The following is a 14,794-nucleotide window of genomic DNA, read 5'->3' on the forward strand; positions in this document are numbered from 1 at the left end:
AGCATTAGCAATAGCTGTTGTTGATTTTTTTCTTAGTTTTTTTCTTAGTAGTTAATGTTCTGAAACTACCTAGGATTTGAATATTTCCCCTGTTGTTAATTCAGCGATCAACTGACATTCACATTTTGTACAGTATTCTATTTTTCTTTTCATTAAGAATGGAAATTTGATTTATCATAAATAAATGGATATCTGTGTTTCACCTAAATAAAGAGCATCTTAGTAAACATTTTGCTGCTTGCTATTGCATACTTGCTTCAGTATCCAGTGGCCCAAACCTGTGCACCAGCAAATGCTTTTTTCCTACCCCCAGAGCAGCACCAAGATCGTTCTAAGGCAGTTCCTCCACCAGGTCTGGGGCAAGCACCCCTACAGGGACTCTCGTTGCTGGGTACCAGGACATAGACCTACTAAAGGATCAGGAGACAGATGCCAAAGGTACAGCTTTAAATGGACAACTTTGCACAGTATTTAATTATAGTGCATTGGAGAGAATGTTTCTGTTCTGCATCTTACCAAGGTATGCTCACCCTTCTGAAGAAAGTCTAGCTTTCATGATGATTGTATTGAAAAATAGCATACACAAATACTCATGCAAAAAGACTTTTACATTTTTGATAGTGCTTGGATGATGGCATCTCCCAATTTGCATTATAATTTTATTTCTGAAAAGCTGAAAACTTGCTACAGGAAGCTACAGGAAACTCACAAGAGGAAACCTATCCCTAGAAAAAGTCCTATATACATATCAGGTCAGAGGCACACAGAAGGCCACAGAAATCCTTAGTGCTTCTGTGGGAGCCAAGGGCCAACTATGTGAGAGTTTTGCAATTCAGTGCCAACTCTGCCTTCCAGATTTTTTGTAAGAATAGTTTATATCTTTATTTTTTAATTGATATTTTTTGGAGGTTACCCCCACCCCCATGCACTGCCCTGAAAAGGGCCACCGTGGAACAGGGAGATCCTCTATGCCATTCCAGGTAACAGTGTGGCAGATAAAAGATGCAAATTCAGTAAGAACAGCTGCTATGCCTCCTTACTTATGTCTTACTTATCTTTAAAGTTTCACCTAAAATTGAGTTTTGCCACCTTTTTTCTTGTTATTGCTTGAGATGTGCAACTATAGATCTGGCAGACAGAAGCTGCCGTAGTTACTTTTCAAATTAAGGGAGAGCAGTCAAACGAATGCCTCACGCTGCCTTAAGCGATGACCTCCAGAGGCTAAGGAGCCTTTAGTTTCAGATCACAGTAGTTTAACTTGCGGACTTAATCACTGCCCATAACACTGTCACTAGAGGTTGCAACTTTCTGTTGCATTTTTGTGAATAAACCAGGAAAGCATTCACGAAAATTAACAGACCATGAGTTGATTCTACCCATGTCAGCTGAGAGCTAATGGAGACCCTGGAGCAGACTGAACTGTGCTGTCTTTGCCTTCTGCTGCATCAGTTACTACATCTAGGTAAAGTCATTGTTCACAAAGATTTAGTCTGCAAAGAGTTTTCCCCTGTAATTTGGGGGGGGGGGGCTGTTAAATGCTGGTTTCACACACTTAGTAGCTACAATTTCATGCCACTGCGCTGTGTTTTACAAGGTGGTGCATGTGAAAGGATGCTAGTGCACAGTGAGGATGATTTCTCTTCCATCAGTCAATATGCTGTATTTCATGCCTGAGATGTGACAGCAGGCAGCCTCTTTGCAAAGGACAGCTGCACAACACACTTCTCCAGCAGTTAACTTAGAAATAATCACAAGGCAGAGATCTCTTACCTTCTGTCAGTTATGAGTCTGCAGCTGCACGTCAAAAGCATTCGACTTATGCCATATGTGCTTGGCTTCCCAGTGAAAGGATTCATGAAACATCAGAAATAAACCATCTGCATATCCTCAAACACTGAACTGTATGAACACATTTTCCAGGATTTTTCTATGGCCCATGTATTCTGGCTTTGTTAAACCAATAGGTCATGTGAAGAATTTACCACACCCTGCTGTTCAGATTGCATGATGCAAGTCAGGTGGCTCTTATCCAGAAATTAATTTTAATCACCAGTTGAAGAGAGTGGCAGCGTGGGAAGCTAGAAAGTGCACCTGTAGAGCAATACTGGCACCTTATAAATTAGATCTGCAAAGTAATTAAGAAATCAATGTAAAAAGCTCCAGGCTGAAAGCAAGCCTGCTTAGGCACGCATCCACACTGTACCACAACTGAGCACACCTTCTGTGCAGAAAACAATGCTATATGAAAGGTACAGAGAGGCCAGTTTTTACTCCTTTGTTCCTCCCTGGTATCTTACTTTTAGCCCATTCATTTTATCACCATTCTCTGCACCGCTTCCAGTTTGATTTTTCTCTTTTCTGTTTAAGAGAGAACTAGAACTGCACAAGCATTCTGAATGATAACTCACCATCACTTTATCACAATGACAGGTTCTGTCTCTCCTGAAAAAGACTATGACTGAAACATACCCTAGATCATCTTTTTTTCATGGCAGCATCGCATTTCAAGAGGAATGGGCTTCCAGTCAGCTAGATCAATAACTATCCTAGATCTTTCTCCTCAATCATCTCCCTTTGATAAACACCCCACTTAAAGAATAATGAGCATTTCTGCCTTTCAGTACAGAACTTATACTTAGAAATAGGATAACACTGAGTAATACAAAAATGTATGTCTTCATGGTTATCTACTTCCTCCCATATGATACCTTACTCCACTGCATTGACAGAATGCCATCATCAGCAGACTCCTACTTTTTGAGGCAAGGTCAAACACAGAAGTATTTTAAGACAAGAATATGCTCCTGATCATTCCTTGATGAACTTCACAAGAAACTTTCTCCAGACTTGATCCTTCTACTTAATACCTTTGGTGCCCCCTGCCCCCCCCCCCCACCATTTTCTTTCTACCTTATAGATTTACTAACTATATGGGACAAATTTGCAATTAGGCATCACCAAAGCTTTACAAAAAAATGCTCCTTTAGCACTTACATGAGGGAAGAATATACCTTTGTAACAAACCTTTGAACAGTTTGGCCTTCTACAGCAGTCGAATGTTGGCACTTCCACTTCCTGCCTTCCTTAGGTGTCCCCCAAGGTCTGTTTGATTTTGCCTCCCACCCAAGTAGATCCTGTCTAGGGTATTTTGTACTGAACACCAACAGCCCCAAATAACTGACAATGACAAAAGCAGGATCCATTCATGCTCTAGATCCCATTGCTTCTTGCAAATAAAACAAGCCCAGCCAGGCCTACAACCAGGAAAGGGCTCAACTGGGTCATTTTCCTTGCCATTTTCCACTTAAGATAGCCCTGAGGCTTGGAAGGAAGATTACAGTGTCAAGGGTATGCCACAGGCACTACAAAGTCATTGAGAAACTCTGGAGAGTTTTGTGAATGCAACTATTTATCCTGCTTACCTCCAGACAGGGAATTTTAGTTTGGTTCAGCTTGGATGGCTGGTAGAGTAGCTCTTCACTGGGTAGAATATCAGATTTATTGGTAGCCCTTACTTCTACTGAGGAATGCAGTCTGCCTAGTTAGCAAAGCAAAAGAGGCATTGTTTCTCCCTTCTCTCTCCTTTTTTTCCTCTTGTTTTATCCTTGTGAGCAACTTATGAGAGTAACTTGCTATATCTCTCCACAAGCTTTAGAGACATTCATCACAGGTTTGATCTTATTACCATGGTTGATAGTGGTGGATAGTGGTTTCCAGCAACTTCAGTGACATAATATTCAAATCAAGAGTTCCCAAATGCTGGAAAAGTAGAGAATTTGAAAGAAAGAAAAAAACAACCTGATTTACATGCTTTAAGTCCCTGCTTAGTCTACCAGATAACAGTGCCAATATCTGTCCTGGGGTAAAAGAGGTAGCAATACATTCTCAAACCAGTCCGAAAGTCAAACTTTTTCCTGAAAATCACACACAATAAAGGAGACAGTTCAAGTTTCCTGGAAACATCCAGCCCTAACTTTTTTCATACTTTTTTTTTTTTTTAAACAAATTGACACATTTTTCCTTGGAATTCATCTATTTTGGTAAACTAAAGGGTTTTCTAAGTTTATACTTTAATAATAAAGTTCCACTCATCTGATCTGGTGGTTTTCCTTCCCTATTTCTGTAAGCCTCTGGTTAAGTACTTTTGACATTACTGTGGGATCAGCTGCATAGTTTCAGTAACAGTATAAATGACCTTATTGACTAGAAGCCTGCTCTGAGCTCTAAACACTTTTATAAATATGAAGTAAAAAAAAATTATTTAAGATTTTGTAGATGCAACTTTATTCAGACTCATTTCTTTGCTCCTGGCTAAACAAGTGCTTTCCATGAACTGCGGAAGTCAACATAGCAAATTAAATTCATACTTTCAATACACAGGACAAAACCTCTTGTCAAGGCTGAAATACTTGCATACACTTATATTTTACAGCTTCATGCAAAGACTTCTTAGTCTCCTTGCTGGAGACATGGTATCCCTTCCACCCTAATCTTCTACAAGTACTGAAGGTATAAGGTTTTGGTCCTAATATAAACTAATCTTCTGTAACCCCGTACGTAACCCCGTAATGTAATAGTGAGACCTAGCCTCTCTGACAATTAAGTTTCGTCAAAGTATTAAGGAATCTCTCAACCCTTTTCTTTGATCCACATCTCTTCTGCAGCAGTTTCCCTGTACAGCTAGTTACACCATACAACACCCAAAGAATTCTGCTAAGCATATAAGAAAAAATCCTATGGTAGCAGGTTTCTAAAGGGAGAGAACTGATGTACTGGGCTCAGGGGTAAAAGAATTATGCTGAAGGGAGGATGCTGAAGGGAGGACAAAATACAGGCGTATCCTAGGACAGATCTAGAATTTCCCATGTAGGCATCCAGGATCTGACCATCCACCGAGATGTGCTTAGTTCCAACCCCCTCTCATACAGCGTCTTTCAAAATCTCTGCTGCCAACGGACAAGGTGTAGTCATCTGTCTGTGATGGGGGTGATTCTGCTATTGGGAAGTTGCATCAGAGAAACAAACAAAAACCAACCAACAAAAAAAAAAAAACACACTGCAGCAAAACAACCCCTAAAAGAGAACTTTTTCTCTAAACCTCATCCCAGCTGGATCATATCCCGTGTAATGGTGGAGACAGTACCAACACAAAAGGTCAACTCCACTGGATTCCCAGGAGAGGAGGTGCATTTCAAGAATGTACCAGGAACAACAGTCTGCTGAGGGTGGTGATCTGCCGGACAACAGGAATTCTCAGCATTGTTACTGCTCCAGATGGATCAAAAAGACAAAGAGAAGGAAAAGTAACTATTTCACAATTCTAAATATTGAAAATACTTAGTTCGGATTTGAATAGCCAGTGAACCTCACCAGAATAGGAGTATTCCTTCCTTGCTTATTTAAAAAACAAACAAACAAAAAAACACCAAACAAAACCAAAAATCACTGAAAAGAATCTGAAGTGATAGGGTTTTGCACCTCAGTCCCACAAGGGGAAGGAGGGAAGGAGGGAAGGAGGGAAGGAGGGAAGGAGGGAAGGAGGGAAGGAGGGAAGGAGGGAAGGAGGGAAGGAGGGAAGGAGGGAAGGAGGGAAGGAGGGAAGGAGGGAAGGAGGGAAGGAGGGAAGGAGGGAAGGAGACCTTTGTTCCAAACTTGTTCCAAACTAGCAAAAAGCACATTGGTACAGCTAACCCATTCTCCCCTTTCCGAAAGCCTTGAGAGGGCGGGAGTGGCAGAGGAGCAGAGGGGATATGAGATGCAACACTGCACCATAGATCTATGTGAATAGCTGCTGTTGCACTGGGATAGAAATTCCATCAGCCATTATTCCTGAGGGAATAACTTCTCAAAATAACATTTCAGCAATGAAGATTATTTTTCATGATAGATCCTATATGCACACAGCTGTTTGGCACTCATTATATATACACACAGAGTTAGCAGATTAAAATTCTTTAGCAGTTTATAGTTAATGTCTTCAGATTGTTTCACTTCTAAGAGTCTGCTTCATTTACAGAAGAGTTGCTGGAGAGAAAATGATGTTCACAAGGTGACCGCTTGTATCAAGAAGTGTACAGACTTGGAAGTTGGAAATCTGGTAAGATTTACCTGTCCAGCAGGGAAGATCAGTCAAGAAACCATCAAACACTTGGTGAACCTGACTGGTAAAAACTAGTACATCTTGGAGTAGAAATGGAAGCCAATGAACTAGGAAAATGTGATGGAACATTTCTGGAAACATGGTATTACCTTTGTTAAGTTTAATATTGCTGCAGTTGAAAATAATAAGATCCTGCTATTACTCTCCTGAAAAATCTGATTAATGGTTCTGTTTTAATACTATAATTAAAATATGTGGATTACAAGATGAGGATGTTTTACATGCACATCTCTTAGCTTATTTAATCAACCATGGAATAAGTAAAGCCAACATACATTTTTAAAAATTAACAGCACTTCAAAATATTTCATTTCAGTCATACAAAATGAGGTATGCAAATTTCATCTGATTTCATCTGGCAGCTACTCTTTTTTTTTTTTTTTTTTTAAAGACATGATAGCTCTTTTCAGTAGCATTGGCTTGAGTTTCTTAAAAGGGCTACAGAATCAAGTCAGCCAACAACCCGTTTCTCAACCAGTTTCATTAAAAGGTATTATTAAAGCTTGAACTAAGTTTCAGAAGTGATATGCATTTTTTAAAATTTGCTTTATAGATTTATAAGTTAATTATCTAGTTGTTTCTAAGTGGTACAACACTGACCTGAGGTATCCGTATTGCAAAGAAGAGAGTATGAATGTACACATACCTGTATCTAGCACCTAGTATGCGTAGCTTTGGAGGTTTTCAATTAGAAAAAAAATAATGATCAGCAACAGATTCATGGTTATACACCATTAACAGACCCAAAAAAAAAGTGTCTATCTGTTTGGCTTTTGAACAATCGTGAGAGACAAAAATAGGGAAAAGTAAATTAGAATTGGTTACCTGAAACAGCAACCAACTAACCAAGCCAATCCAACATTTAGACTTCAGTACCTGTGGTGATGAAACAGATGACCAAGGTCTTTCACCATCACAGCTGTTTAACATGATGAAAGCAAAGACTATACAGAAATCTAATTAGGGAAAAGTATTCACAAGTCCCTCATCATCAAATCACAAGTCATGTCCTGCAACATTTTCTTAATTCTTTGTAAATCCTAACTGCTCCCGCTTACTCCAAAAACATTTGACTGAACAGTTTGTCTGAATATTATTATTCCCTCCTCATGGGACAGGTAACATTTCAAAGGGAGCTTTGGGGCCATCAGGGTGCTACACATGGATCTTGATCCCCCCACACAGTCACTCTGATTAGCAGCTAGGCACTCCCCCCTGCACAGGGTACTTTGTAAAGGAAGGAGTCCCATTTTCATTGCCAAAGGGAACTTTAGCTTTGTTAAGTCATTAAAATTAATTGAAAAGGCTCAAAATTAGAGGAGAAAATTCTCAGGTGAAGTTTGGCCGGCATAACAGCCAGTAACACCAGCAATTTGTAAGGCTGATTCAGGATACTTTAAAACAATCAAGGAAAGAGCTCGAGAACTTATGAAGAATACTCATCTGGTCATGACTTTGATTTAGCACAGGGAAGCCCCAGCTGTGGCCAACCAAAACAATGGCTTTAGACTCATGGCCTGCTCCCAACTGCTCTCTCAAGGGCAGAGTGGCAGGGAAAGTGTTCAGTCCCAGCGCTTTTCACCCTTTCCCAAAAGGCCAGTGATCTTTCCTGTCATAGCGATAAATACATGCCAGGTGACTAAACTGAGGGCACACTGCATTAAGTGACAGTCATTTGGTGAATGTACATACAAGTCATGTCAGATGACCAGATGCTGCTGGCTTGTCCCATGATGTGAGGGGGCTGCAACCCATGATGTTTTGATGCTTCATTGTCACATATCGGGTGCATGTCCCATCACATGACACAGTGGGCCACAATTTATGGCTATTAAATGCTTCCAAAGAGGCCATGCACCTTGTTTCAGCTGAGAAATCAGCCACTAGCAGTTTCAGGCACAGTGCTACTTCTGGTCTTTGTAACTAATGTCAACAATTAGTACCAACAGCTATGCAAAATATTGATAAGCAATTTAAGTTTGGAACATGAATATGCCTTTCAGACTTACCATAACCTCACTTAGCTAGCAAAATCTTTTCTTCTAAAATACTCCATCTCCTCCCACCCAAAAAATCTTTTTCCTAAAATACTTCCAAAAAAATAAAGCATCCCATCAGAGTCAGATAACACCTGTTGCACATTTCATTCACAGGGTTTTTTTTGTATTTAAAGCAGTAATTTGACTATTTTTACTTTTTTTTTTTTTTAAGCTAACCTAACAAAGGAGTATTTGTTAACTACAACAAGGTCATTATGGCATGTGAATAAAGAAGAAAAAATAACCTATCAAAATCTGCAGAACTGAACTCGTGAAATCAGCAAATACCTAGAATGTTATAAGCCTTGACTAACTGGAAAGAAAATTAGAGGAAATACATCCTCAGAATTCTACTCTGCAGATAATTATATTAAAACATTACTGTTTTTAGGAAGACAGAATATTTTGTAAAATAAAGTATTGTCACTCCAGGGGAGGCTTTTGCTGTTCTGACCTAATTTTTGCTGTCAAAACTAGAACACAGCACAATCACAAACCTTTAATCTAAAAATTAACATTGTCCCTTCTCTAACAACTTTACATGGTCTCTACAAAACTTTAGCTAACGTATTTAATATGTAATGATTTTCAAGTTCAACTATTAGATGAAATTAATTATCCAAATAAACTCCTTCCTGAATGTGTATTTATAACCAGAGAGAGTGCAATTAAAGAAAATACAACTCTACACATCATCTTGAAAGACTAGAAGAACTGATACTTAATTTCTGGAATACTCACCAGATCAAGACAAATCACCTCTCCAAAGTTCACAGCTTTAAGACATGGTACAGTCCTAACAAAACCAAGCAATTCTTATGAAAAATCAGGTAGTTTTATGCAATTATTTCAGGTAATATCCTCCTCCTCAGAACTTCATGGAGAAAAAAATAAAACAAAACAAAAACAAAAAACAGTGGCTACTGTCAGATGTTATGTTTGGTATCTTTTGGCTCTGCATGTTCTCCATTAGTATATTCAATTTTAAAGATGCCTAAAATTTTTAAGTCTTTAAAAATTTATAAACTTAAAGCTTTTAAATTCTTCAATTGTAGTATTTTCCAAAGTAAAAAAAGAAAAAAAAAATGATTAGAATACAAACATACCCCGAAATTTTTATAGAGATGGATTCAATTTAGCAAAGGGCATGAAAAATTAAATCCTATACGCTGGCTTATACAAAAGGCTTGAAAACAAAATTGCATAGGTTTGTTAGAGCAGAATCTGTTTAATGACTGAAATAGCATGTGAACAAAATACAGCTGTAATACAGCTACAGAGGCTTCAAGTTTGTAGCTTATGGCAAACTCACACAAACAAGATAATGGAAAAAAAAATGTCTGCATACTGATTTATGTATTTCAAATTCTCCACCCTTTCCCAAGCAGCCTTGTTGTACTTTTGAAATCCAGATACTCAATACTATCTAGGATAAGCGGGGAAGCCTGCAAGCAAGAATAAAAAGGTGATCATCTGCTGTAGCATATACAGCTATTTATTTAATAACAGCTTTCCACTCAAAAATAGGAAAAAAAGTGACGAACTCTGCTTCACACACTGAACATCCTATGTCCCATTTCTATACCAGATGCTACACAGAATAGCAATGATCTAAATGGGACTCCAGCTCCTTCATGCTGTCCACATTGACAAAAACATTTGGACCCCAGTTCAATATTCATCGATTGGCTAATGAGAATCATATTGACTAGCACAAAGAAAAACCCCAAAACACCTGAAATAAGTTTGCTCTAATTATAGGTCCAAGTGGAAGACTAGGAACAATCAAAGAAAAAAGGCTATTTAAAAAAAAAAGTCTTCTATTACATACAAGAACAAATGCAGGATGTGATGTTTGCTTAGTTTATTAATTTATTTTTGCAGGAATCTGCGACTTGGAGTATGCACTTTCTGGAGGTACCACGCATGCATAGCCTCTGAATGCCTTTGTACAATTTCATCTTTTAGTAATAAGTTCATTCACAGCATACACAAATCTAGAATGTAGACACCATATATACAGGATTAAACAAGATCGTGTCTTGTTGTTTTAATGAAAAAATTCAACAGGGTTTCACACAGCAGGAAATATGGATTAGATACACTGGTGCCACCATAAATAAATAAATTTCAAGAACACGGTTTTTAAAAATCTGTTTCAAAAAAAATCCAAGATTATAATATTGCATTAACTCCATTGACTTCTGATTATTCAAAAACAAGAAAAATATTGGCATTAATATTTATGGACAAACAGCAACAAAAAGACCCAACTGAAGAAATATGGCAAAATTCAGTCATGGCCAACTTCAAATAATGTTGACATTTTGTAACAAAACAGATACAGCAGCACATAGAGACAGTACTGACTAGGAGATGTGTTATTTGTGCCTGTCTTCTTCCTTAATGGGATAGAGAGTCACTGTAGTATAGAGCACGTAAGTTCTGTGGTACCAAAGAAGCTGATGAATTGTCTATGTTGAACCATCCACTTCTTGTCAGGAAAGTAATTTTCACATTCTAGGGTATACCACTGAATTTTAAAACAAAATATAATCCTGATGACAAGCTTTTTTTAAACATACTTAATATTCTCATATTCTTTTTAAAAAACATTCTTTATTATTTTCATTTTGGTTTGTCCCCATTTCAACTCTTGAAGTATTTTTATTTCAGTTTCAAGGAGGATTTACAATCAATATTAAATGTAAAAGTACTGTAGAAATTGAAATGAGAGATGCATCACTGGGAAAGATAAATAAATGAAAGCTTTTTTTTTCCTTTAAAAAAAACATGATTTAGTAGTATATCATAATCAGAAATTACTGAGACCAGCTCTTTTAAGAATTATTACACTTTTTCACCACACCTCCCATTTTTTCAAGGGAAAACACACACATACCACAGACACACAGATACACAATTCAATCTGATCTAAGACTACATTTTACAAAGTACTTCCTTTTGCTTGACTTCCCACCCCTTTCCTCCTCACCCAAACAAGACTAATAATTACATCAAATTAAAAGCAGATCCGAAGTTCAAGATTTCTTTTGGTTTACTATACTCTGAATCATTTTCCACAAGCCCCACTCTAAATAAACTTTTAAAGAACTACAGTAGTATGCTATTATTAAAGGGAATTCATCTTAATAGCACAGTAAATATAAAATAAGCTTTATAAAATTAATTTCAATTAACAGCAAAATCATTTTGAATATCTGAATGTCCAAGTCAATTATGAACTCTACCAGCCTAGTAGCATGGTTGAGGAAAAGCTCAGTCATTAAGAAAAAAAAGAAAACACAAGTAGTGCATTAACTCAACACAATGGCATCAGCAGCCCACCATTCACACACACACACACACGTATGTTTTATACAATACAGTGCATTTTATATGCCACCTAACATTAGGGTTTTATATGCATTCAATAAATATTACACAAACCAACCTTTTTAGCATAATCCAAAATTCAGTTGGGGTGTGAAAGGTGTCACCTGCTTTCAAAAGGAAAATGGATCATCCAATATTCAAAACACAATTTGCATTCTAACAAACTTAAAGATATTCAAGCACCATGTAAAGTTTTTACTATTAATGTTTGAATATGGGCATTTACAAGTAAAGGAAAACAACAGAAGGGTTTTTGGGTTTTTTTGTACAAGCAACAAATGAGAGTAATCGAAAAGATTAAGTAAAATTATTGGTATGATGGAAACCATTTGCAATCTAATGGCACTCACTTAGTCTTCCAAGAAGTATCTTGCACCCAGGCAGCCTTTTTTGTCTTCCTCTGACTGGTGAAAGCTATGACTAAGACTAACAGGTCTCCATAAGACCTGAAACCATGCATTTATGATTATTACAGTTCACAGAATTGTTGGACTTCATGCATTTTTTTTCCAAAGCAGCATCTATCCTGTCTGAAAATGACAAAACTGTATTGACACGACCCATCTACTCTCATTTGCTGTCATTTTAGTTGCTATCATTTTGTAATTCCAGCAAAAACTAAAGCTGCTAAAAATTCAACAGAAGTACAAATGAATAGAAAACTGAAATAATACAAAGGCAAAGGCATCACCATAGAAAAGTCATGAAGTTACTGGTATTGTATCAAGTATTCATGATACAGCTGATAACAGCAATGGTATTGCTTATCCTAGATATAATGTTTCTGCTCATCTGTTTTCTACTCATTTCTACTCCACTTTCTGCTCATTTCAGTTTTGTCAGACTGTCCACTTACATAAGCAAAATTAATTTTTGTTTTCTACCTTCATTTGGCCAGTGGTTTTTTTTCCCCCTTGCACACACTATGAGCTCCTCGTATAATACTATAAATCATTAGGAAGGAAGGAAAATTAGCTTTGATGTCTTTGACTTTGTTTTGCTCATCAGTGGTGCTCACTGACTCCTGGAGATCAATTAGCTTATTCCAAATTATGGTGAAAATTTACTTAGTGCAAGAACACATTGAAAAACGCCAGATATACAATATCAGTTTCTCATTTAAGATTTTTTTTTTTTTTTAAACTGTTACCTTTATAAACTGCAGGAACAGAAGATACCAGACTGGCAATGCAGTCAAGACACATTTTCCTCCACCCACCCCTTACAAATGCTGCTTGATTTTAAATAAGGATTCAGACATATGATTGTTCTACCACAGCTTCATATGTTATCACACATCAAGTGAAGTGTGGTAATTGACCATATGGATGTGGCTGCCATGAGCTGAGAGCAATTTAAAATGTTTAAGTCTTGTCTGGTGAGGTTTAGCTAGCACACTTTGCCTCACAATTGCAAAGTCAATTACCATAACTCAGTGAATGTGCTTGGTTGCATCTCTGGACCTGGACAAAGTTATAGCATAAAAATTCAAATGCACTGTATCAACTGCTGACCAGTATGCAAGAACATCCTACTCAGTCACACAGTTTTATAACATAATCATTCAGCTGCCCAAACCCAAGATTGATTTCACAAATAATGAGTGCTTTATTACAGCAACCTGAAGCATTCAAACAAACTGAATATCACCTTTATAATACAGTATATCATATGCGTAAAAGTACCACTATGATTTTCAGTTGCAAGTCTTCTGTGTTCTTCAATCTACAGCAAATATTTCCTGACCAAAATAAAAAGAATGCAGTGTGTAATTTTTCAAGATCTGCCATCTGCTATTTTATACAGGCTGGTTTATTAACAGTGTGCAAATAAACCTTTACTGAAGAGCTAATTGATTAATTATTTTTCAGCTAACTTCGGACTGGGGCACAAAGTACCTTCTGTGCTGTAAACATCATGAATTCTTCACAAATTGGAAGCTGAAAAGGCCTAAGGAACAGAGTATAAACACTTCTCATACATAACCATGGCTGAGCTCAAGTCTTTCAAACTGAATTTGGAGTAGTCTGCATTTGGCATATGTTCACTGTACTGCTACAGAGCACAGTCTTAGAAGATTGTTGTATATAAAAGCATACTTTTAGCTTTAAAACACAACGGCCTAATGAAAGCATGCAGCAGTATTTTCATCTGTAATACAGTAGAATTCATTCTTAGTTTATTATCAGTGTTGATACAGCCAGGTGAGCACTGTACAAGCAAAAGGGATTGTAAAAATTGCCTCTGGTTACACTCTCTAACACTCATACAGTATCTCATTTAGTCACCTTAGGTCACTATTTCAAACAGCAATTTTTTTTTGTAGACATAAGTTACCCTGAAAAAAAGCAGCAATTACGAATACCCTTCTCCTTGTTTTCTATACATTGCAAAATTTATGGTTGCATTTACCTGTCTTCTTTTTCAGTAGCTTACAATCTAGAAGCACAGGGAGCCTCTATTTTCCAGCTAGCTGTGGCCAGGTAAGTCAGCTCTGGCTCTTCAGTTTTTTTTCTGGATAATTGTAATATTTCACACCATTACTAAGAGTTCTATAATTTTTTTAAAAAAACAAACAATTTTTTTAGAGCCACTAAGCAGTATCTATAACCACAGTACTAGATACCAGTAGTTATCTGCCTTCCTGTATACATTCTTCCAGAAATTAATCCTTTTACATTTTCAGGTATCCTTTTCTGCTTTGCTCACTGCAATGGGATAAGAAAATATTTCACCCTTAATTTATTTGTTTTTAGTGTGGCACAAGCAGAAACATCTTAACATATTTCCCCCACCCCTTGCAATATGATGATTGTTGACTAGCAAAGGCTGGGCAGATAGACTGAAAGGTTCCCCATATTTCCTTCTCTTACATCTGTTGGCTTGAAAGCCTGTTTTCAACCCAGTGCAGCCCCTTCTTTGTTTTCAGGTGTACCGTGGCATTTCACACTGCTCACAGCGATTTAGTGCTGGGTGATTTAGAAAGGTGCAGCTATCACAATTCCATGGAGCCCCTTCAAAGTCTTCATCTCTTGGCTGAGTCCGTGGAGTCTGTTTGGAGCTGTTTTGATGCTCTAAAAAAAGCCAAAGGAAAACACTTTTTCTTATTTTACAGAAAAGGATTATATGTAAGATTACTGACTGGACTGTCACCTTCTTAAACATTCAACAAAAAAGTGAATCTGGAAACCTTTCTACC

General features: G+C 37.4%; 1 protein-coding gene across 8 annotated transcripts in view; it reads right to left on the bottom strand.

The window, feature by feature from the left end:
- Window positions 1-10,217: 10,217 nt before the first annotated feature.
- The window catches only part of TAB3 (TGF-beta activated kinase 1 (MAP3K7) binding protein 3), a 50,891-nt gene continuing 46,314 nt past the window's right edge, over window positions 10,218-14,794 (bottom strand). For 5 of the 8 annotated variants that reach the window (XM_067297562.1, XM_067297525.1, XM_067297547.1 and 2 more), the window contains one exon: window positions 10,218-14,669. In XM_067297562.1, the coding sequence (XP_067153663.1) occupies window positions 14,521-14,669 (149 nt within the window). In that variant the 3' untranslated portion in view covers window positions 10,218-14,520. The remainder of the gene's footprint in view (window positions 14,670-14,794) is intronic. The other 3 variants (XR_010884342.1, XR_010884341.1, XR_010884340.1) reach the window with 3 other exon arrangements.

The sequence above is a fragment of the Apteryx mantelli genome, chromosome 1 (genome assembly GCF_036417845.1).
Source record: "Apteryx mantelli isolate bAptMan1 chromosome 1, bAptMan1.hap1, whole genome shotgun sequence".
Classification (NCBI taxonomy): domain Eukaryota; kingdom Metazoa; phylum Chordata; class Aves; order Apterygiformes; family Apterygidae; genus Apteryx; species Apteryx mantelli.